At 42.8% G+C, this 25,800-nt stretch overlaps 1 protein-coding gene across 1 annotated transcript in view; it reads left to right on the top strand.

The window, feature by feature from the left end:
• The first annotated feature begins 3,266 nt into the window (after positions 1-3,266).
• The window catches only part of GPR39 (G protein-coupled receptor 39), a 71,844-nt gene continuing 49,310 nt past the window's right edge, over positions 3,267-25,800 (top strand). The window contains exon 1 of the mRNA XM_082763630.1: positions 3,267-4,521. Coding sequence (XP_082619756.1) covers positions 3,657-4,521 — 865 coding nt within the window. The 5' untranslated portion in view covers positions 3,267-3,656. The remainder of the gene's footprint in view (positions 4,522-25,800) is intronic.

Raw genomic sequence — 25,800 nt, 5'->3', positions numbered from 1 at the left:
CCTTTTATTCCTGCAACACTTTCCCCTCTGTCTGTGCAGATCAGAGTAGCTGTCTTCTGCAGAACAGCAATCTCATTTTGTTTACCTTGTGTTTCCAAGAGAATTGAACAAGCCCAGGATTCACCTCCTCTAAACAAATACTTGCAAGACAAAGGTATCTCAGCTATTCTAAGGACAAGAGGTTTGTTGAGATGGAGAACAGTAAAGACTAGCAAGGAAAAAAACTCAATGTGTTTTTATCTGAAAAAAAAAAGTTAATCCTTTGTGCAGCCTCATTTTCTTTGCTTTTGAGATAGCTCTCCTTTTTCATTTAAGTTTTAGAGTTTTTCATCCAAAGGAAGCAAGAAACCGAGGTATTTTCTTTGTTCCTGTCAAGTAGCTCGAACAGTTTGAGAACAGAAACCAGTCAGAGCAGTGTGATTAGCGTAGCCAATTAGGGTGGATTTGCATATTCACAACACGGCTATCGAGAAATAATTCTGCAGAGATAATGCAAGCGTGGCAGCGCCTGTCTGCCAATCGGAGCACCCTGGCTCCCGTGCTGGATGGTAATTGAGAAATAACCGTGCAGTGATCCTGCAGATTGGGCACCCCGCGCCAATCCACACACTGGCACTGCGCAGCTGGGGAAGAAAGTGCGTTTGCAAAGCAGTCGCTGTACGATACCCCTGCATGCTGGAAAAGGTTAATCTACACTCCATTTACATAAAATGCAACAGCATCTGTCAAATGAGTTGGTTCTTCTAAGATTATTTCCAGCTTCAACTTGTGCTAGCTGCCACTTTTGGGGGCCCAACCTCACCAGGAGTCTGGGGGATGTGGCTTTTAATGAGGTGGCACGCGGCCGAGCCCTGAGTGTCCCGTGGCTCCTCCGTCCTTCAGTTCAGCCAGGTACAGGGTATGAGGTGCAGGTGAGCTTTGCACAATAGCCCAAAGGTCGAGCCATAAAACCCTGCTCGTTTTTGCCCCATCATCGGGGTGTTATCCAACAACCAGGCAAGAAAGCAAACAGCCTTGCAAGAAACCTTGTAGGTTCTGCTGGATAAAAGACCAGGGTGGCTGATCACAGCAGCTTTATTATCTCTGAAAGTGAAAAATCACCTTATATACTATAGTGACAACAATCTGTGCTCCCTCTCTGCATTCCTCTGGTTCCCACTGCTCTTCGGCTCATACCAGCAACCATGTTGCTGCAGGCATGCAGGCAAGCACAGGGCAGAGCCCCCTGCTGCCCCGTGCCCACATAATCTGCATCTTCAGGACACCATTGTCTGATCCAGGGGCTGCCAAGTCCCTCCCTGCAGTGTGCAGCAGCCATGTGTGCTGATTTTAGAAAGACTGATGGTGATGTTTGTCCGCAGTACTCCTGACTTCTCTGGTGAGGGGGCTGAGGCCTTGATGTTGAGTCATGGCGGGGCAGCCCGAGGCCTTCTCTCAGGTACAGCTCCACAGGCCATGGGCACTTTCAGAGCTGCTAAGGGAAAGACAACACCACAAAAAAATGAGCTTGTGGGTACTCAGGGCTACGAGATATCAAGGGAAACTTCCAAAAAAAAAAAAAACCTAAAATTAGACCATTGCACAAATCATAAGATTATACCTTGGTATCATATCTACCAGGATAAAGACCATGAGCTCTCAACCTCTGTGCCACAAAGAGACATTAGGCACATTTAGTTGGGTAGAAATGTCTCCCTCAAGAAAGATATATATTTTATAATAACCCATGATAGGGATTTTATACCCATCTCAAGAATACTCACCACTGGTTTATCTACTCCACTAACTTACGTAAGATTTTTTTTTTTTTGTAATGGCCTCCCTTTATGAATAACCACAATCATCTCTTTCCTTCCTATCCCCTTTGTGGCACAAGCTTTTTATTAGAAAGTTAATAAACTTTGTGTATGTTCTAAAGATAATATTGAAAACTGCAAAACTGTGTTCTGCATTTTATAATTGGTGTGGAAAAAAGGGGGAGATCTAATCCAATTGGGTCTTCTTTGCTCTCTTTTGCTCTCTCTCTCCTTTTTTCCCCTTTGATGGTAAGCAGCAAATTTTAATTAGCTTCATTTCCACAATTCAGTCATGCATATGTAATCTTTGTTCACACTTTTATAAAGTAAAATTAAGTGAAAGAAATTGGGTAATAATAGAAAGCTTGTCTGAGCAGAACAAATGTGAATTATCAAACATAAGGAGAGATGACTGGGAGTACAGGGCTTGAAGTTGAGCAAGGTTTGAGGTTTTTTTTTTTTTTTTTTTTTTTTTCTGAAATAGGACTGCATAAATAATGCATAGGAACAGGTGCTGATTATCCTGTTTTGGGCATCTTTTGTTCATTATGTACTTGGGCTGCTCAGGTACAGTGATAACCAGTGAATGTGAGGAGACTGCTTAATAACAGCTTTCTAATGTTTCTCTTTTATTACAAGCTGAAAGTATCACATGAGCTTGTCTAGTTAATAAAAATCACTTTGTGAACCCACTGTTCTTAGATTTGGTATTGGAACAGATCACTGTATTGGGCCTCTCTTGATTATAGCTGCAAAAGCTGTTCTGCCATTTTGCATTGTAATTTAAAGGTTTCCTAATCCATATACACACCCTCTAATTAAATGTTTCCAGGGGTTACCTTGGGAGCCTTCAGTGCTATGGTTTGAAACTAAAACTAAAGAGTGCATTAAATTCATTCTCCCTGGGGTGAGACACAGGAGAGGGAAGTACATTTTCATCCCCTGCTACTCCTGATTATTAGAAAGCACCAGCATGGTTGGGACTGCTAACTTCACTATTTTTGTTATCTAACATGAGAAGATGGAAATTTAAAGGGAGACGATCAATATGTTTATATCTTGTTCAGCTTATCATTTCTGAAGAGATTCATCATCAGCAATGAAAAACCAGAACCTCCTGTTGACGTAAATGGATCCATGGCCACAGAAGCTGCACAACAAACACTGCTGCACCAGACACCGAGATCTTCACGAAAGGAAATTTAAAGTAGCAAAGCATGTTGGTGTCACCACATAGAGAAGTAAAGTTAATGGTTAATGGTTAATGTTAAACTCATGAGCAGATACTTTCTCTTCAGTGCCTGTGCACACACACTCAGCCTCACCCCACCAACCTAACAGGTCTCGGGGAAACACCTCTTTTTGTCCCTGAGAAGGAGCTCTTGTTACAGGAAGTGTTTCAGACTTGGGAGTTTCTTTTTTCTTTTTCTTTTCTCTCTAAGCGTGCTTTGCTATCAGTACATAGGGATAACCAAGATTTAGGTTAATGGTTAACAGACCAGTGATAATCACATAGAAACTCTGACTTCCTCCTACTGTGGTCAGGACAGAAAACTGCCTTCACTCACAGAAGAGGCAAGAGCTGAAAGGAGTGCAGTTCACAGCGCAGAGGGCTGGAGTATGGCAGCTTTGCTACAGATTGGTAAGAGCTAAGACAATTTCTCTCCCACTCAGATTACTGACTCAGCTGCTGTTGCTTACAAAACCCACAGGTGTGTCTAGTTGAGACACTTTCATTGTACCTGATTGTTCTGACCTGTGTGTCTTGGTGAAGAGGGCAAAGCGAGAAAGGATCTATTTTCTGTCATTTTGGACATCAGGGAGGCTCTTCTTCCCTCTTCATCGTCCCAGGGGCTGCTCATGGAAGGACAGACATCCTCTTCAGACTGTTTTCATCGCATTAACCACACTCATATCCCAGAGTTTGAGGTGTCTCATTGGATCAAGATCACTATGGCCTCTCTTGACATCTGCATCTTTGTAGCAGGCATCTTGGGCAACAGCATCACCATCAAGGCCACCAAGATCCTGCAGAAGAAAGGCTACTTGCAGAAGGAGGTCACGAATCACATGGTGAGCTTGGCCTGCTCAGACCTGCTGGTCATCCTGCTTGGCATGCCTGTGGAGTTCTTCAGCGCCATCTGGAGACCTTTCGGCACCCCAAATGGCAATGTGGCTTGCAAGCTCTACTGTTTCCTTTTTGAAGCTTGCAGTTATGCCACCGTGCTGCATGTGGCCACCCTTAGCTTTGAGAGGTACGTGGCTATTTGCCACCCCTTCAAGTTCAAGGCACTCTCTGGACCCCGCACAGTGAAGCTGCTCATCGCCTTTGTCTGGGTGACATCTGTCATCGTGGCTCTGCCCCTGCTCTTTGCCATGGGCACAGAATATCCCCTGGAAATCATCGAGGGCTACGAAAGTACGATGGGCTGCATGAAGCCAACTCCCAGGCACCAGTTACCCCCTACAGACAACATGACCATCTGTACCAGCCTCTCCTCCAAGTGGCCTGTTTTTCAGGCCAGCATCTTCACTGCTTTTGGTGTGTACATCATAGTGCTGGGGTGTGTCACCTTCATGTGCCACAGCATGATGAAGGCCCTGAAGATCCACAAGAAAGGAACTGTGGCGGTGAAGGGTGACCTAGGACACCAGGAGCAGTACCTAAGGAAAAGTGAGAGCTCAGAGGGCAAGAGCTCCAGGAGACAGATCACTCTATTCCTGGGTAAGATCCCTCTTCTACTCTGCCTCTTCTCCCCTGCCCCCTTCCCACAAAGGAAGGAAAACCAGAGGCCTGCATCTTGCCTCACCAATTCCCCCCCCCCAAATGGGGGATGTATGGTTTGACACTGGTCCGAGATGGAGAGGCATACTTTTGGTTGCAATGACATATTTAAGAAACCTGATTTCTTTGCATGTTTCTGACTATTTTTGTTGTTAGAACAGGTGGGAGGGAAGACAAAAGGAAAAATCCATTTACTGTCTAATATTTATGTTGCCTGATTATACTGCATGTCTACATGCAGCAATAGTGGTAACAGGATGTTGCTGCTTGACCTTTGTGGTAGCAATAGCCACAGCTGCCCAGACATAAAGTAGTTCTACTTGCATGTCTTCCCATTAAATTACAAATACATGCATATTTAGTAAGGCCCTTAATAAGAGGGCAGGCTGTCTTGCAAGATCTACAGCTTGTCCCACTCTGAAGGCATGTCCCTGTTAACTGGGGATGCTCCCTGAAGTGCACTGATTTAGCTTTCCGTGGCTGTGTTGCATCCGAGCATTGAGGGAGCTGGGCTGGGCAGCTGATCTGGTCTTGCAAATTGCTGTTGCCCTTTTTGATTTTTTTCTCGGTTTTATTTGAAGGCCTATAACCTTGGAATTATGTTTGATTCTGATCTCTCTTGCCACATTTGTCAGACAAAAACTAATCAAGCTGTCATTTTACCAACTTGGACTCTTTCCAGGCAGTGATCCATGCAGTCTCCACATTTGTTGATGCTCTTAGAGGTACCCTTAATCATGTCCTGGCTGAATTACAGCTAGTTCTTGTTTTGTTGGGTTGCTTAATACGATACTGGGTATAATAAATGAACCATCTTGTGTAGGAATGCACAGCAGACCTAGGATTCCTGTGTTGATTTTTGATGCTCTGCTTGATATTGCAGAGGGGGAGCTGAAACTTGTGGATCTGCCCACTTCTAGAACTTTATGTTGATGGCGATGACTTGAGAATCCCTTGCTTCCTCAGCTAGTTCTGCTTCTGCCCTGGTCTGGGGCAGGGAAGGGTGTAGGGCAAGGAGTCTAGGGTGCAACCAGCACCTTTTCTGCTGCAGGTGTGGTGGAAACCTGTCAGACAAGGCCTGTGACTCAGGCGTGGGGACAGGCTGGAGCTGCGTGCTGTGTCCGCCGTCACCCTCCAGATGGGAGACGTGACGCTGCAGGCTGCACACAGCTCTTCCGCGTGCCCAGGGTGCACATCTGAAGAAGAAATCGTCTCCTCGCACAAGGCATCTATTAGTCAGGGACGAGAGCCCCCGTATCAGGATGATTAAAAGGGCTCTTGATACCTGAGTCCACCGAAAGTACTGACTTCTGGGCTGGAAGCTTAACAGCTGAAGCTAAATGCAGTATGTTGCACAGACCTGAAAAAGGGATAAGGCTTTGCTCTTTAAGTTAAGTGCTACTGTGGGATCCTTAAATGTCTGTGGATCTCGCTCTCCTTGTAAATTATCACCCACAGCTACATTAAAGTCCAGTCTAAGATCCAAATCCTGTAGCAAGTTCTAGTCAGGTTGAGAGGTGAAGGTAAATTACTGCGGCTTTTCTTCCCCTCCTTGATTATTTTTCTTGCTTGCTGATAGTCTAGTGTGGAGTAGGGCAGACCCGTTGCTGCTTGCAGAAGTGTTAAAAAAAAAAATAAATGAAAGGACAAGCGAGTTGCTTTATCTTACGGGAATTTGCCACCGGTATCTGACGCTTTCTCTGCTCTCAGCTTTCTGGAGCCAGTAGACACTTCTGTGAATCCCCTGAAATGATTTCAGTGGCGTATTTTAAATGGCTCTTAATACGAGTCTTGCTAATTAACTTGGGTTGGGAAATAAATTAATAAACTGAAGAGGAAGAAACTGTGGCTTGCATCCCTGAGAACAATGCAAAGCAATTTAATTTGGAGATTTCATAAGAGTGATGCTTTAGGGCAGTTTTAACCCAGAAGAAATGAACATATAAATTGTTTACAAATTGCTGAATTTAAATATAGTGATTTTGAAGTCCTCTTTGTTTTTCATTTAACAGATGGGTCAAATTAAAACAAATATTTGCTCATTTACAACATATTTCACTTTTAATGTGAAATGTAAATGACAGCATATAGCAAGATGTCTTCAAACATCTAACAGCAATAAAAACAATTTAGCATTTTCTTCTTCTAGTTGTTAAAAGTGATAAGTTCTCCAAAACGGAGATTAAATTCATAAATCTCTTGACGATGAGAAAAAGCTAAGTGGAAAGAGACACAAGAAGGAACTGGTGCTTTTTTAGTGTCACGTTATTGTGAGGCACTGGAGAAAATTCATGAAAACAAATTGTAAATGTTGAAAGACTGTGTGCTGTGGGAGGCACTGGTGCTTGCAGGATGAGCCCCGGCCGGGCTGACACCACAGCTGGGGTGGAGGAGGAGGGGGACGAGGGGCTAAAAGAGGGGAGCACATGGTACTGGGCAGGCTGAGCTCACGAGGGAAGGGGGGTTCTTCCAAGGGGGTGTCTGCAAGGGTCCAGTCCTTTGGTTTAAACCCTGGAGAGGCTGGTTTGGGTGTTGAGGTCCGTGGTGTAGGGATGTCTGACCCTCCTGTCTCTGCTGCCCTCACCATGCCTGTGGTGGAGAGGAGAGACTGGTGCAGCAGTCGCTGTAATTCTGCACCTGGTGATGGAGAGGGAGCACTTCCAGGGGCTGTTCGGCTCAAATTTTGGTAGATTTGCCCCAGTGGGGGAATGCAGATTTGTCCCAGTGTTTTGGAGAAAATCAGTTCTGTTTTTTAAACTAGGTTGTGCACTGCTGCTCTTTCTAGGTTCTTTCCCATTATTGCTGTTGGCTTCGAGGAAGATATGATAGTACATGTAAGGAGGCTCTGCTTAATGCTTCTGCTCCTGAATTTAGGCATTTGGGGCTTTGGAAAGCCTGGGGCAAGCTTCCTGCAATCTCTATGCATGTGATTTATTTGATCATCTTCTGAGTGAGGTGGTAAAACTCCAGTGCCTCCAGTGGCTCACCCCATCCATATGAGCAGGGCAGATCAGACTGGGTGACACGGTGTGGGTTTTCCATAGCTGTTAAAGCAGCTTTGCTCATGTTGGGACAGCAGATCTGTCTTCTACTGAAGGGCAGCATGGGTCTGCTTGAGTCTGGGCTCTCCTCAACAGCAAGGAAAATATAGCTGGACTTAATTTTTGAGTGGCTCATGGCAGCACTTGATTATAGAAGTTTCTTCACCTCCAGCAGCAGAAACAGAATAGGTAAATGTGCTTCTGAAAATACTGGGCGGATGGCACTTTGATGAAATGCAAGTTTTTAATAGTATTTAAAGTCTCCTAGTTCTCAGCCCACCGTGACACTCTTGTCTTTCTGCTGGGACTGTGAAGGGCCAGATGGTGATGAGAGAGATACCTAAATGGTCACAGGATGATGCTGGGGCCCTCTGGCTGCTCCAACACCTGAGCTGAGGCACCTGCCTGCATCAAGGAGCTCTTGACAAAGGGTGGGTTTGGGGACTTTTGCTGGGTCATGGCAAGGAAAGGGAGGGAATGTGACAGAAGGGTCCTGCAAAAGGGAGACCCAGCTAGTGCAGTAATTATTAACGTTAGTAAAAGAGGGCACCACATAGCTGAATCTATGCCAGTTAAAAATCTTCAGGAATCATTAACTTAATCGCTAATCTCCAGCAGTTGTTAAGGGGAGCTGTGTGGGACAAGGCCCTGTGCCAGTCGCCGCCGGGGTGCACCTCAGCGGCAACAGGTCCGTGCCAGCCGTGCAGGCCTCGGCTACTTCCCTCCTAGTCCGGTCACTGATATAAGGCTGCTTTTATGCAAAAGCACCTGTGTGCTTAGATCTGACTGGCCTGAACTTGTACTTAAAAATGAAGCGAGTTTTGACTGTCCCAGATGGAAAATTTACCACTTCTGAAGCTTCTGTGGTATTGCCCTTGCCAGCTTCAGTTTTGTGCTTCGGATGAAGGTTTTAATTATTTTGTATAAAGCAGTTTCGGGCCTACCATGGTAAATAAATTGAAATTGAAAAGTCCTTTAGTGTTGCTATATGCACTGCTTTTCTTTGTTATGTGCTTCCAGCATGCCCTTCAGAGCAGCGCTCCCCTCTCTGTGCAGCAGAGGGGCTGCAAGGTGCTGGGGGCACTTCGCCACCTGCCCGCCAGCATCCTGGCATGCTTTTCTGTCTCCTGGCCACCACGAGATGTCCAGCCATCCCACCACTCTCTTCCAGAAGAGGGAAGGATCAGAGTAATCCAGCTGCTATGAAATTGTTGCACAGATCATAACCAGTGGCAGGGTCTCTGTCTGAGAAAGGCAGTGTCGTGGCTTTTCCTTTTGTCAAATGCTTTAATATGTTTGTCAGATACACAGAGTGTCAGCTTGAAGAAGGTAGCAGTGTTGGTTTCGTGTGTTGTGGTACGGTACAGGTAGCTTCTGGTCTGTTTTATGGAGTAAAAGAAATTAGAGGCTTTGCTGAGACTCTGGTGAGTTCCACAGAAGGAAAGGCAGTCCCTCCTGCTAAATCCAAATACAATGAGCAAAGACTGGAAAAGCTAGAGGTGGTGGCTGTTAAAATGATGGGAGGCTATTCTATCACAACCCCAAATGCCACTACAAACACCATGGACACAACTGAACGTGGCCATAAGCTAAAGATAGATAAAACATTGAGTCAGAAATTAAAAAGATCTCTTGGAACTTGAGCTGGATCACTGTTTTCTCCCCCTGATATACTACTGCTGGCAGATTAATATTTTGCTCAGAATAAAGGTATTGTGTGTAGAAATAGCCTTTCCAAAGATCACTAAGGAAATGTATTCTGCAAGGCACTTGGCAATTGGATTTTCAGGAGGACAAATTACTTCAAGTACTCTGCAAAAAATACATGGTTGTCATCTAGAGATGACTCAGGCACTGCATAGCTTGACAGTGGTAGGACTTTTGTTACAGGAAAATTAGATGTTTCTTCGTAGGCTGGAAATTGGCTTGTTTTTTTTTTTTTTTTTTCCTTACTGAAAAAGGTAAAACTTGGTAGAACAAAAATTGAAAGAATAACCTAATTGATTAGATTCCAGAAGAACACAGCTCCAGCCCATGTTCTTTAAACTCAGCTTCATCGACTCCTCTTGGTTCATTTCTTTAATCATTCCACTCAGCTGCCTTTCTTCAGAGACTTTGTTGGAGAGGTGCCTGAAGATAAATATATTGTAGGCTGGATATGATTTTCATCTATGTGTTTTATACGGTGTCTTCATCTATATATTTCCCTGAGCAGGGCTTCGAAGTGCACAAGACAAGCAGGAGACTGCATGCTCTGCAATGAGTAGCAGGGGCTGAGCAGGGGGCATGAAACACCTGGACCCAGAGACCAGGGGCTGATTATTCAGCCGAATGAGACACCCGCCCCTGCCACCAGTAAGATTTTTCCTTTAGGTGTTGCTTTCTAGAAGAGAGATCAAAGAAAGGGATTTACTTGGTGGTGTTCAGGAAATTTTGCTTTCCTCTTTTCTGCAAAAGTATTAACCTGGTGTCAACAGCAAAACTAATCAATGCTAGCGAACACTGGTAGCACAAAACTGAAGCTCAGCAATTCAGCAGATGACAATGGAAAGACTGCATTCAGGGATCTCAGCTTCTAGGGGCAATTGTGTACAGCCAGCCTCCTCTGATGAGCTGTGGGACTTTTGTTGTTTCAAAAAAAAAACACCAAACAAACAACCAAAAAAAACCCCAACAACAACAAAACATAGCCACAGTAAAATACACTCAAAGCAAACTTCTGAAGTCCAGGTATCTATATATTTTCCGTTTTTCCACAATGCAATTTAAAAATGAACATAAGCAAAAACAGCATAATTTTCTTCTCTATTGTAGAGAAAGCAATTTATCTACTACTGCTTTTAACTGGACTCATGTACTAGGAGATGGTGCTTTTGGCTTAAATAGACAGTCTTCCTTTTCTCCTACTCAGAGGGATGGCAAAATGGTGCAGAGAGAAAAAGAATGTAAGAATAGGGACTAATTGAGGCCAGTACCCCCAGGGTATTTAAGACTTTTGTAGTTTTAATGGAAAAATCAATGCGTGATTACACTTTGCATTAGAGTACTTAAAAATTGCTTGAAAGTGAAGTCTGCAGCTTTAAAAACAACCTAACCCTGAAAATACTACACTTGGAGAAGCAAACTCACTACCAGTGTAATCCACATCATTCTTGATGTGTGCTGTCCTCGCAGATGCGGTCTCCATGCACACACAACTACTGTCTTTGCTTCTGTGCATCCCATCTCTCTTCCATTTGTGTATCTTCTCCCCATACCTTTCAGCCCTTGTGTTTTCCAGCACCCCTAGGTATACACTAGGAGAAGGAAGGTGGGAAGTGCAGGCATCATCCCTCAAGAAACAGGGAGGAGGCTGCTGCATTTGGGGAGATGAGATCGGGCTGTGTCATTTCAGCTCTGAAAAACCCATCCTGGCTCATGGCAAACCCGCTCTAGGTCATGTTTTCTCACAAGTCAAAAGCCTGGGAGCTGTCTCTTTCTCCAAAGAACAGAAAAGAAAGCAAGAAGATTTATTTCCATCAAAGTGGAGAAATATAGACGTTGATCCAGGTATGAAATGAATTGAGGGAGATTGTTCTCAGCTAAAAATCAGCACCCCTACTTTGGGAAACCCTGTCCTATTGATCCTGGTTGACTGCGCTCATTCTTTGGTCAAGAGACTATTTTCTTAAGCATTAATTTTCCACTTTCTGTTTTCTTGCTATCTCTTCTGAGCCAGACACCATCTCAAACACAGATTGCTCTTCAGACTTCCCAGTTTTAGTAAATGGGTCTCATTTGTGGCAAGTTCACACATGATTTATTGAAGTCTTCACCTGTGAAAATTAAATGCATTATCTATTCCTCTATTGTTTCATATTCCAATTATACCACATTTTGCAAAATTAAATCTTTTGTTTTCCTGGCTGATGTTAAGACTATTATCTTTAAACAATGATTGCTAGCCTGTGAATTTTAATAGAAGACAACTTTAATTTCTGAGCATTTATTAGTAATATGAAGCTTTCAATTTTATCCTGCATAACTTCTTGATTTCCTAAAGGCAAAATTTCTATTAGAAACTGAGAACCGATGAACTGCCAACCAACAGGTTAAAGATTATTTTTGTCTCTTTCCTTGTTACAAGTGAGTTCCTAAGCCTATAATTTCACTGGATAGGTAGCAAAATTGAAAAACAAATACGATGGAATTTCCACAGAAGATAAACAGTTAAGATTTCAACTTATGGTTGGCACACATTGTAGCACCTTCTTTGCCTTTTTTGAGGGCATCGTAAGTGTGTTTGTACTGGTAGATGTAAGTCTTATGCTTAAGTGAGAAAGCAATTATCCTCTGAACTCTGTTGCAGATGTATGAGTAATATCAAGGCCAAACCTTTATGGATTAAATGAGTTTGCCAAAAGCCTCTTCATTGTATAAATACTAACTTACAAGGATTGGTGAAACTGAGAAAGAGGTCCAGTATTGATATGAGCTAACTTTCCCTTGCTTCTCCTTAAGTTGTTTCCATTCTCTTGCTTGTTATGTTTAATTGTCTCTTACAAGCAGTTTGCATATTTGTTTCTATGAATTTTTAAAGAAGGTATTCAAGTTGGAAGTGCAGTTGATGGGGTTAGAGTTGAGGGTCTCTCTGAAACCAGCTGTCTGCTTGTTAGGGAGACGTGCAGAGGGAGAGAGAGTTGTATGAGCACTCAAACAACACTTGACATCCACCTGCAAACAGGTGCACATACATAATAATTACCAGGAAACTCAATTATACTCATGTGTGTAAAGAACCCCAGACACAAAGGTGTATTAGAGAAGACAAAATTGCTTAGTTATCTATACTGGTCCTCACCCAGCATAAATGGCTTTCTCTCCTCATGTTTTATTAGGTAGCATCTGCACAGGTATTCAAGAAGCCCTTCTGCTCCAATCTGTTGTTGAACCCTGCAAAAGAGCTTCTCAGATACAGCCCTTTTTGGAGGGGAGACTAAATATTTTGTCCTTTTTCATATAATATTTATGCAAGGCTGCTTTGTTTTTACTCTGCCATATAATATTGCCAGGTTGTTTTTTGTTGAATGCAATGATTATCTTGTGTAGCTCAAGGAGGGGCTGCCTTCAGCTCACCCTTGTTTTGGTGCTGTATCTAACAGGGTGCTGCTGAAGGTGATTTTGATTTGAAGGAATGTTAGGAGACTGTCCTGATTGCTCCTTCCTAGATAAATCTGTTGAGTTCAGTATATGTGTACCCCTTAAAGTACAGTAACTACAACTATTTGAGCACTTCTTCCATGAAGTGTAAAATTTGAATTGTGGAATTTATAGTCATGGAGACCAAATGTAAAAGTGGGCTCCAAAAGGGATTAAATATAACCTTGAAGGATAGTGCTGTCAAGAACGAGATACAGTCTCTACTTTGGAAAGTCGTCGTGGTGCTGAGTGCCAGAAACTTGGTGTGAATAGTACAGGAAAATCCCTCTTGCTTGTTCCTTCTCCCACAGATGCCAATGTGGGATTATCACAAAGAGAAAGGAGTTGCCAGATGAGTGCTAGGTCTGTCCCTGTATGTCTGCCCTGAAACTTTCTGTATATGCCAAAATTGTCAATTAATCAGTGGCTGCCTTCAGACAGGAAGAATATATGCTTTTTAAGATGGTGGAAAAAGGAATTTGGCTGAACAAGAAAAAATTGAAATGCTCTCTCTAAAACTTTTGTCATTTTTCCTACACACTCTTAGACCATAAACTTGTAAAGAAAAAATTCTATACATTACTGGGGTGCATTTAATTTTAATCTAGAGGAGTTAAAATGTGTCTCTTTTGATGAGCTCCAGTATTTGCTGATTTTTTTCTTCCTGTGCCTCACATTATGTTTCTGCAGTAAAGAAAACTTTTGGGCTCCCTGATTTCCAAACGAAAACTCACCTTAAATTTGTCCCTTAAAGGTGTTAAGAATTAAGGTGTTCAAGAACCGAATCTCAAGGGAATGCTTAAGGATAGCTATAGAAGAAAAGCTCTTCAAGCTGCTGTAACTGGGCCAATGATCAGAATTAAGCCTTTAAGGTGACGAAAGATTGCAGTACTGCAGCAATAACGTACAGAGAGATTCAAACAGTCTTTGCTGTGGGTGCAACTTTAACATGCCACATTGCTGACCATTAGATAAGAACTAACGTCGTGTGGTGAAGGACAAAGTCAAAAGAGGGCCTGCTGGACAAGTGGAATTGTTTGCCCTTGCCCTGTAGATAGTGAGAGCCTTCTGACTTTGTATCACGAGCTCATTCAACAGATCAGAAACCCAGGTCTAAAACGGCTGGATTGGGTTGTGTCAGAGGTATTCAAAAGATGGTATCTGAGTAATCTTTTTGTCGTGAAAGCCTGAATACTTAAATTTTAGTGGTAATAATATTGATATCAACTCCTGCCTAGATTTGTAAAGGCTTCTGTTGGTATTTGCAGGCCTACACATACCTTTGAAAACTTGGACACTGGTTCTGGGGCAGGAACTTTGGTACTGAAATGTAATGGGTTAAAATATATTCTTGTTTAAACTCGAACTTTTGACAAAATGTGATGTCTAACTACCCGCATCGAGGCTGGAGAATAGGGCTACTAAGATGACTGGGGAATGTGGAGATGAACCTTAATGGAAGCTAAAATTAGGTTATCTTGTTTAATGTAGCAAAACTAAGAATATGTCTGGCTTTGAGTTGTCTGTAAGCACATAGGGGCAGTGAGTACTGAGGAAAGAGGAAGATCTGGTTTGTACCCTGACCTGAAAATCTTGCAAGACTGACTCAGGAACAGCCATCAGTGCGGTTACTCCAGGACAATCAATCTGACCTCATGGTGCAACCAGTTAAGCGTAGCAGTCTTGCTGTGCATCTTCAGAAACAGCCGGACCTGTTAAAGTTAGGCCTTATGTCAAGGAGTTTGCAGTCACCCTTCTCTCAGCTGTGGAGCCAGGGACCTTCCCTCCAGCATGCACGAGTCTTCCCCTCCAGCTCAGAGACTGTCTCAAAGTCATAGTACCCTTGATTAACTTTGAATTTATGGAGCTCTAAATCCATGCTGAGTATGGATTTGCTAATTTGGTCTATAAGGAGAGTAACCTGCAATAGGATGGCTGGAAGAGAGAGTTCTTCTGAAACCGCTGCCTGCTCATCTGGTGAGTACGAGGGACCATCGGAACTGCCTCTGAGCAAAGCCAGAGCAGATCTCACCTCTCTGTCCCTGTGGGGGTTTGGGACCGTGTACCTCATCTGTCTTTCAATGCTTCTCTTGTGCCCTTTCTTAAAGGACTTTCCCCACCTACTGTACTTGGAGGCAGCCGTGGGAGTTCACTGGTAAATGTGAATGTCTAGAGAGATAGGAACTTTCCACTGTCGTGATTCCCTTCACTTTTCCTATTCCCACTTCCATGCACGTCTGCTGAATTCTAAGAAGCTTTTTGATAGCAACTTGAAATTCAAATGTCCCTTTTCTTTTTGTCTTCTGGTCCAAGCCAACATTTAAATGCATTCCTTTCTATTATAAAGAGCATATTGACAATTTAGGAAACACTGTCCTGCAGTACAAATGTTCTGATATTACAAAATATTACCATGTTCTCTGCATTGATCTAAATGATGGCGTTGGCACAAGAACTAATAGGTCTACAGGGGCCATGAATGAGCACAGGCAGAAATGAGAAAATTTCTAATCATGAGAAGGACGTGTTCAGGGACAACCTTCCAACTGGAGAGCTGGACCGAACTAGTTCAGTTTCTGGGGCAGAGAACATGCTGATTTCTGCAAGTCTGTGGTTTGGATGCCCATGCCTGAAGGTAAGGGATGTCTGGTTGTGAAGCCCAGGCCTCTGGTGGGTTGGAAGGAGGAGGTTATGATTGTTACTCTGTGGTGTGGCACTGACTCAGCATCCTGCTCTAGGAAGGTGCTGAACTTGGAAAGGTGCAGCAAGCAAATGTTCATAAGGTTCAACATTTTCTTGGCAAGTACCTGCTGGCAAACTCAGACTTTCAGAAATCTGGCCTGGGACCGCACAGCATGGTGCACACACGGGTTCCCGTTGTAAATGAAGGATCCATTTCCTGCACGTTGGGGTCTCTGAGTATCAGGGCATCTCCTTTGCTTTCCTCCCCCCCTGCCTGCATGCCCTCTGTACCAGCCTGCCTCGATATCCTCCTCCACCGCCAGCATGCCCATTAGTCCTGGTGTGCCTGGTGACTGGCATTTGAAAACCTGCCTCCGAGTGCCTTTCTCCGAGAGAGAATTGCTTTAACCTTATCAAATGGAAGTGAAATTTAAAATGACTTCACGTTTATTTACTGACAGGCAGGAATGTCCTCTAAATTGACTGTCACAGCACGAACGCAGTGCGGCAGGACCGCATCATAACCTCTTGTTGGCCTTCAATCAGTGTTAAATTTGGGGAGTGGGGATATTATTTCGGCCTCCCTGGGTGTACGGATAGCGTTCTCATTTTGAAGTTTTATACAACGAAGTTATATTTGATATTTGCATAATTCAAATAGATGAAATCCTCAAACAGGCACAGAAGACTTGATTTCATTAACTTGGGATGCAGCCATTCCCATCTCTCATGCATATGGCAAATACCTTTCCTGTAAGTATACTTTAAAGATTCATTTCTTTCTCTAATCAAGTGGTGAAATCCTACTCACGGGAACCAGAATTGATTTCTTTTCCCTTCAGACTGAATGGCACAGACCTTATTTGGGTTAACTTCTGTCGTGAAAGGTAAGGTTAACCCTTCTGTGTGCCGAGAATCAGCCAATTGAGTTCCCGTTTGCTGCTCCAACACCCTGCAAATGTACACGGTGCAGTTGTCCTGCAAATGTAGCTGTCAGCTCCGTTAAGCTCAGAGATGCTCTGACTATTCTCAGCAAGGGCCTATATTCACTGAAAGCCTGGCCATGTAAGCTGGTTTTTAAATTTCCTCCTGGGCTTCGAATGCTGTAATTGATCATGTGTAGTTTGGTTTTAGTCTTTAACAATCAAGGTGAGGAATTGCTCTCAAATCAGTTAAGATGTTAGGAGGGAGGGAGGCAGCTTCTCTGTGCCACATGGATGGTACCAAGGAATCACAACAGGCTCTTGCAAGCCTTCTTCAAAGCATAAGGTTTTCTGGTAGGAAATGGAAATCAGGCAGAAATGCTCCTCTCTCAGAGCTGGCACCTGTACCTTGCTGTCTGTGGGGGACCTGTGGGGACATGGGAGAGCTCCACCAGATCAGTGCAATTTAATAGACATCAGTGGAGAATTGAAGCAATTTTGGTTTAGGTACCTGATGTTGCTCCAAGTAGTCTTGAGGAATACTCCTGCACACTGTGCAGTCTGAGCCCATGGCTGGGACTCCTCTTCGTAGCAGCACCTAGGTGAATTTCCCTTCTCTTTACTACTGAGTTGCCCAAATACATTTGTATGCTGTTTTCCTGTTCACCTTCTTGGTAATGGAGTTCTGCATTTTGTTTTCTACCTTTCAGATACATCACTTTTCCCTTCAATTGTCTTATATTAGTTGAAACTGATAACCTGACCCTTTGGCTGCTCTGCTTCTCTGAAACATTTCCCAGTGCTTTCACTGAAATCAGGATGCTCTGCTACACTCCTACAGGGAGCTGCTTAAAAAAAAAAAAAGGGGGGGGGGTCGGGAATGAGGAAAAATATATTCTTTCTTGGTAATTTGGGATGCTTAATTTTCTACTTCTTGTCTTAGAACATGAAGTTGTCACTGGGGAGGGCTTTCTTCCCCATGTCACTAGTGCATTTATGGTGTGTTTTCTGCCTCTCCTGCCTGCCAGGTAAACGACAGCAGTAGGTCAGTTGGTATGGAACACCCCAAGAAAAGCCAGGGTTTTCCTCCTGTATTAAAGGAAGATTTTTATGCTGTAATTGATAATAACTAGTATACTTTCCATTAAACAAATACACACTTCGGTATTTGACCTCTAAAATTCCCGTTGTGGGGATGCAGAGTGGGCAGGAAGCACTGAGCTTGCTCTGGTGTGTCGGTTCCCACCTCAGCTGTCAGTTGCCTCTGACAAACAAGTTTATAAGCTCAGCATTGTCGTTCCTGAGCAGTTCTGATCCGTCTGGCTTTACTGCTTTGTTCACTTAAATGTTGCACTGCTAGGCCATTATGCAGAGATTTTCAGCTCATCCTGAGGAAGTAGTGCCCTGTTTCTGCTTTTCTGGGCGTTCCCGTGGCACAGAAAAGTGGGCTTTTTTGACAGCAGGGAATGCTGAAATGGTCTAACCATTCTCACCAAACATTCACCCTGTCTCAAGGCATGTTCCTCATGCTGGGCGGCTTCCTCATGCTTAGGAGGTAGCAGCCCAGAGCCCCGTGGTTGGCACCGTGTTGCCTTTTGCAAGAAGAGCAGCCCAAAATAACACGGCCTGACACAATGTCTTACTCTTCTCGTATCTGGAATTTCTGTTAGATTTGTTTGATATTTGCGGGGCTCTTTTTGGTTTGTTGGTTTATTTGCTGTGATCTTTAAGCAGGCTCAGATCTATGGGACCCAGCTCCCACCTTGAGGAGAAGCCCTGGAAAAATCCTCATTCAGAAGAAGCCTCAGGAGCCTAGACAGGCACATGCCGTGTGTTGGGGTGCACAGGAGATAGATGCACTGAGTTCAGTAGGACCTAGAACCACTTTAGACCTTTGGTATCAAAAATCTTGTTGACAAGCCCTGGAACTCTGACTTTAAAATCATTTCAGATCAGGAATCATCACTTTACACCACAGTTTTCAAATCCTTTATCTTTTGAAGTAACCCTGAGAAAGTCAGCGCCCCCAACATTCAAACCTTATTTATTTAATTTTCCTATTATTTCAGTACATCAACAGTTAAGATAATTTTCAATCAAATTGTTTTTGGGGAGAATATTTAGAAGCCTGAAAAAATATATATTTGAAGTGAAACATCATATCATGCTTTTGATCCAAGGACTGGTGTTCTGCAGGAGAAATTAAAAAAAAAAAAAATCTCATGATAACCCCTCTGCTTTCCTAAAATAGAAAACCTGCATAGTTAATGAATATAAATGAATGTACATTCACTTCCTTTTTTTTGAGGTTACTAAAGCTGATTAACATTAGGTACCACAATTTATTTAAAGCAGTTGAGTAATTATTCTGCTTCCTATCCCATGAACATGCAACTTATTTATTACTGAGGTTGTTTTTTTTTCCTTTAAGTGTATCCTTGAAATCACATTGGGGACATATCTTTGTCATCATCAGAGTTTTAAAATAAGTATTTTACAGTAAGTAATTTTTGGTACACAAGCAAAGAAGAAAAATTGGGCAATGCATTGAAATTCAATGAACTGTGATGAATCGTCTTACAGGAAAGGACCTGAAAGGCTTAGGAATGAAGTAATATATTGACAATTTGGGGTTACACAAGTAGAATTCAATATTCAGCATAATTAAATTAGAAATTGATAGCTTCAGCAAAACAAAACAGTTCTTCATATAAAATCTAAAAGAGGTGAAGCATCTCTGCGTTATTGCTACACGGTGTGGGTCAAGGTGCTTTGGCTGAGAGCTGTTTTCCAGCAGATCGTTGTGTAGTGACTTCTATGTGTTGGCCCTTCCTGTTATCTCAGCCAAATGTCAATTTCTTCTCTGCTTTCTAGGCTGCCATAAGTTCTCCTGTGTTGCTAGTTATGCCAAGCAGGTTAAGTCCTTCTGTCTAGGTCAATCTTTCTTAAAATTTCATGCATCCATCCTTGGGACCAAGAGAGAGAGAGAAGTGAGCAGATGCCAGATGCAGTTGGAGGTGGCCAGGAGCTGTGCAGTTGTGGAGATTTTGAGATTTTGCAGGTTTTTTCCTCATTGCCCCTTTTGTTAACTTTCAGAAGTTGGCTGTTGAACAAAAATTCCTTTAACCTGGTTAAAAGTTACTCTCTAATTTGCCATGCTTGGTAATTGTCTGTAAGAACACATCAAATTGTGCATGAAGGAAAAGAAATACCAAGATTCTTAAATACAATATTACTGTTTTAAACATAATAACAGTACTTCATAGCAACTATCACTTCAGTATGAAAACTGAAAGAATTTGAGGTTTAATGACAAATCATAGACACCTCTGGACAAAATAAACTCAATGTGAGCACCGTAACAGAACAGAGAGTTTCAGTATTAGGTCTGTGTCCCACAGGAACACATGCATAACTCTCACTAATATTTGCAAGTTGTGTGCATACGCCTGTGGAGGAACATACACCACACTAAAACAAGCTGGGGAAAAATCAAAAATAATCTGTTCTGGAAGTTTCCCCACCAAAGCACTTGAACCTCATCTAAGGAGAATTATGGGACAGAGAAAAGTTCTGCAGCTGGTGAACTTTATGGCAAAGTTGCATTTCGTCCTCAGATCAGTTGTAAAAAAAACAATTTAAAATAAATCTTCCACGTTCTGCAGATGTACAGTCAATTCATGAATAAAATGTAATTCTGCGAGTAACCTATTTATGGCTATAATACAAGTTTAAAAAATCCAGAACAACTGGATGCTGCTCATTTAAAGTCACCAGCTTATGCTGGAAGCAATGATATCGAGTCACCGATCGTGGCTTAGCAGAGGCAGTACTGATCTATCCAAACACAGGCACTTCAGTGACATATCTTGTAATTTCTCTCTTATGTGGTAGTATTTTGGAGCCCGATGTGAGACCAGGGGCTCATTGTATTATGCAGTGTACAGATAAGAACAAAGAAAGCATCCCTGCCTATGAAAACGTGTAAAATCTATGTACTTAAAGCCAGAAAGAATGGTGAAAAGGAACCTGCACGTACAATTGATCTTCTCTAGCTTTTAACAATACAATTGTTGTATTAAATATTTTGAGACTAAATGAGAAATGTTTATTTACTGAAGAAATGTGGCCCAGCTGAGAAGTACAGATGATGTGCTACAACCATGTAGCATATTCAGTTTTTGTTTTGCATTTTCTGCTGCTGCAGATGCAAGAACCTCTTTTAAAAACAATTATTTTTCTTTGGAGAGCTCACCATTATCAGATGCTCTGACACATATTGCATTTTTCAAGATATTCATCAGTAGATGAAAATAGGCTTTGTTTCCATGAAGAAACCTCCTTAATTTACAGTGAGGCTCTGAAATGCAGCCAGGTTGTATTTCTCTCATAGCAGTGTTTGAAAACCTCATCTCTCCCTGGGCTGCATTTGAACCCTCTTTGTTTTGCCCTCCTAAAAAACCTGCTTTCAACAATTCCTCTCTCTCCTTCTCATTTGAGCATGGAGATTTTTTTTTTTTTTTAATTCATTTTGAGCCAAGTCCAATGCAATGGCTTTATAGTGTCTCTGGTTTGTCCTTGATAGGCAGCTGTATTTCCAAATGGACCGACTACAGCTCTCGTGGGTGTCTCTTTTGTCTGACAGTGTCTTGGGGTAACCCTGGGAGAAGCCTGCAGGCTTGTTCCTAGCCCTGGGCATGCAGACACGTTGGAGCATTAAACGTCCATGCTTTATGCGTTTAGGATGGCAGGCTTCCCATAATGCGTAGGGGGTAGGCTTATAATTTCTAATAAATTTCCAGCTTGATGTACGAAAGAATTATATGGAGTGTAGAAAAATTAAGAGAGCAGTGAAACCGTACAGTTTAATTCCGGCAGACATCACTCCGCAGGAACAGCCATTTGGGTGAGTGATGCAGGTGTCACCGTAACGCTCGCTGTGCAACCCAATATTTTGGACTTTTCAGAAGAGCAGCACATGATGGTAATAGTGCAGGTTTTCCGAGCCCGTAATATCAAGATGTGAAGAAATGAAGCTGAAACCTCTCCTTCCTTTCCCCTTCTTCCCTCCACCGCTACGCCTGCTGTAGGTCAATCAGCAACAAGCAAACGTGCAGGAGAAAGGGAGAAATGTGTGCAGTTTACTACCAGCACTTGATTTGAGACCGCATGTGAGTAATTAACCAGTTTTTTTGGAGACTGATCTTCCTTTTGCCCTACCAGCAATCCCTTTCTCCTCAGCTGGCTCAACAGCAGCCTGTGAAGAAATTGCTTTGAAGCCTTCTTTCCCTGAGTCTCTCTCCCGCCTTTAATTCGGTAGTTTATATGTGGAAAATATGATTATATAGGCTGTGATTTGACAGAGGATGTTTTCCCCTTGAATGCCCGTAAGACCAGAAGTGATTGCGAAGTGACTACTGCTTTATGCTTCGAAGACAACTTCCTCTTTGTAGCTTATAAAATCCTATAAGCCAGGAATGTCTTATGTTCATAAAATCTATAGCTCCCTCTTGCATCCTAGCCGTAATAGGTTTTTTACGGCTCTTGTGCTCTTCCTCAAGCGGACAGGACAGTCGCCCAAAAACAAGCACCGAATCTGCATAGCCTGATTGAGGAAGAACTAATAATTGTCTTGTTCTGGAACCTGGCCTAGTAGGGCTTTTTAATTCTCTGCTTGGAGAAGGCAGTGGCAGCTTCATAAAGCCATATTACTTGCTAACTGTTACAGATGAAGATAATCTGAAACACAGGAACTATTAATAACGGAAAGCACTGGGCAGAAGAAGTTTTTCTATATGGGAAATTGCTCATCTGCAGCATACTAAGGATTTTATTCCTTCCATAAGTCAGGATTCTGACTTCACCCAAAAGCTTTTATGACTTTAAGCTTTTTTTTATTTATTTTTTTTCCTACTGTCCAGCTGCTTGTTCTTTTCTTTTGGGGAACTACTTAAAGCTTTTCTTTTTAAAACACCAGTTCCTGGCCTCAACACCTGATGCTTTGCCTACACCCTGGCCAGGGTTATTTATTATTTAACCTGCTTGCAATTAGGGTTCTCAAAATGAAACTAGTTAACCCCCTCAGAGAACAAACAGCAATTTCCTCAGTGCTCAGTTGTAGCAGTCTCTTTCCCTCCACTCTGTCCCTCAAATCAAAACTAAATAGGTCTTAATTTCACTCCCCCAACACCTGCCTTAAATTGTTCTGGCTCAACAGAGACTTTATTTTACAAGCTTTTGCATTTACACCTTTAGAAATAAACATGTTTACTGACAACAGCTTTGCTAAATTTGTAACCCTTGCACTCAGGGGCTTTGCCCTCGGGTCCTCTGTGGTTTTGCTGTGGAAAAATTGGACAAGGACTTCCAGTGGTGTAGCTATTTTACAGCCTTCCCAGTCAGTATCTTTTCTTTTTAAAAAGCAGCAGAAATTATTTCAATGACACACAAAGATCTGTGTTGCAGAATAGCTGGAAAGAGGGTTTCCCTCTGTTTGTATTCATGACAGCTCCTACATATCCAACTATCAAAACCTATTATGAAGAGTCGTATTGTGGTGCAGATAGATTTGTATGCTTGTCATAATACAGATCTATAGGTAAACTTGTCAGTGATGAATCCGCTGTCATATTGCTGTATTTCTTATGGAAAATACTCCTAGTGATGAATACCCAGTTGAATATCCTTACTGTGTAGGTCTGTCTGAGTTAATTTGGTTGCTTGGTTTTAGGAAGAATGTATTAAATTATCTTTTTTTTTTTTTTTTTTTGAGTTTGGAGCAAATTTAGAAATACAATATTTAAACCAAAAGTAATTTACTGAGCTAGTCACTTTCTACATCCTCTTTTGAAATAAGGCATGCACGGTCCAACAAGCCTCTTTCTATGACTTGCAGTGAGGTTTTTCCTTCTCCCAAGTTAGACGTGACTTGTCCAGCCCTTGTTAACAGCTTACACTAGAATAACTTTTGACAGGTTGATGAAAAATCAGCCCTCCTTGATTCCCGTTTTGAAGCTAGGGATTGTTTGAGCTCTAGGGCTGTGTTTAAAACGTAAAAAAGAAGAATTCTCTGTGTGATTTTGTTAGAAAATCTTCCAATGAAAGGACTAATGTCCTTCTTCTCTCCAGTGTGTTAGTTCTTGTCCTACCCTCCCTCTTGTTTCTCCGTTCCCTGTTTTTAGCTGAACTGGGGATGACAGTGGGGTGACCATGCAGTTATGAAACGTGGGGAAAAAAGATCACCCACTTGTTTCAGGACTGAAACTCAGTTTTGTTTGTATTTTTTTTCTTTTCCTCAACAATCAAAAATTTGTTGTAAACAGATCTCTTTTTTTTTTTTTTCACATAAAAAAGTTGTTAATCTCTTTAGCTTGGCTTTTAAGAATATGAAGGCCCTGGTAGACCACGATGATAAACCAAAAGGTATTGCCTTGATGATTTTGTCTGATCTGCAAAACCAAGAGTTGAAGCATCGCCAGTTCCTCCCACCCCACTGACAGCAAACTCATCTGGGGCAGGGGAAGTGGAAGAACTGAGGGCAGAGCCTGGTTTTGGTGGCTCTCCAGACTGTATTGCATGCATGGTGTCACTTCCTAATTCCTTCTCATGCACACTGACATTACTTCTTGTGTGTGCAAGCCCAGAGGTGCGTGCCTGCTGGGACCAGCAATTGCTGTTATCCTTGAGCTATGACTAATTCCCTTTGCAAACATAAAAATGTCATCAGTCATGGACTGAAAGACAAACTAGGTGGTGCCAAGAGGAAAAAGACAGCAGAGTTAAAAGACGCCCACCTAAGGCAGGGTCAGGGAGGGTGCTGGGAGTGATGCTGGGGTCAGCAGTGCAAGCAAAGCTCGGGACATGCACATGGGACAGCTCTGCCAGCACAGTCGGTCTCTGCATGTGGACAGGAGCCACCCAAAGGTGCCTTTGTGTGATGTAAGAGGCAAAGGACAGCTGCTGGTCCCTTCCCATGGTAGAGTCAGGAGCTGGATGGCATGACCTTCCCCCACAGTGATTTTCCAAGGCCTGGTTTTCCAGTCCATGTCTATTTGCTAGAAAGCCAGCTCGATGTATGGGCACCGCATGGTGTTTGTACAGGCCATGAGGTTCCTACTCAAAATGCTTTGGCAGTGCTGAGTTGGATAGCCTGCTGCTTGAGAGATTTCTCTGAGATCTCTGCATCTGTTTCTGGGTTCGTTCGTCTTCCCCAAACACTCCCTGTCTTTGCAGCCTCTGTCTTTGCTTCTGGTTTGGGTTGTGAGTGCATGCAAAAACATGCAAATTAGCTAATTTCCAAAACACAACGTGTGGTTTCCCTAATGGGGGGCTTGCACTGTGAGAAACAGGTATACATCCAGTCACAGGAGCCTTTCTGCCTCTATTTTACTGAGATTCTTAAGTGCTTTTTTTTTCTTTTTTCTTTTTTTTCTTCTTCTTTTTTTTTTTTTCCTTCCTAAATTGCCCCGAAGGTTAAACTGCTTGTCCTATTCCCTGTCTTTCAGCCCAAAATAGAGTACATACCACAGCAATAGCATTAAAGCTTTTAAAGGAGAATAACGATGAACCCAAATTAGGTCTGTGTCTGTGAAGGAGACAAAATAAAAGCACAAACTAGTTTAACTACTCCCCACTCAGATGTAATTCAGTTGTATTACACTAAGAAAAATAAATGCTGCTGGGATGTTATGAGACAATTAGTAAGATAATGGAAAATAGTTAATGCCCCTCATGCCTGTGGAAGGAAGCTCTCCCCACTGCTTGAGCATAGTCTTGAAAGGGTTTTCTGAATTGTATTTCCAAGCAAGAATGTCTTTTCCCTTTAGAAATTTAAGAAAATCCTGGCACAGTCTGAAATGGTTATTTGAAGTTTGGAAATGAAAAGAAATCACCTTGTTCCTGATCCTGCCCCAGGGCACAGGTCCAGGCACCTTGTGGATGCTCGTGCTTGGGGAGGGAGTGACAGCAGCGGTTCTGTCTGTGCCCTGCTCCTCGCAGGCACATCGAAGTGTCTCGTGGGCCTTCCTGGTAGCCATCCCAAACATTTCACAGATATCTCAGGCACTCAAAATGCATCCCAAGTATCTTCACTTGTTATATTCAAGGTGGAGGACTTCCCCTTGCACACTGATGAAGTTAGAACAGCAAACTTCCCTGCTGCTTCTCAGCTCATCTTCCCAGTGCCCATCAGCCCTAAAAAATGTGCCCTAAAAGTCCCTTGGCTATAGGGGGCTATTGGACCCAGCCCCCTCATCCCTGCTCCTCTGTGGTTCTGCTGGGTGACCTTGTTCAAGCCGTATGGTCTTGCTGTGCCTCGGACACTTATGTGCCACAAGGATAATGGTTTCTGACCCCTTTCTGTTGCGTGTTTTATTTATTAGAGTCCAATTATCCCG

The sequence above is a fragment of the Aythya marila genome, assembly GCF_965140915.1.
Source record: "Aythya marila genome assembly, chromosome: 6".
NCBI classification, from domain to species: domain Eukaryota; kingdom Metazoa; phylum Chordata; class Aves; order Anseriformes; family Anatidae; genus Aythya; species Aythya marila.
The sequence above is the reverse complement of the archived record's forward strand: the minus strand, read 5'-3'. Positions and strand labels throughout refer to the sequence as shown.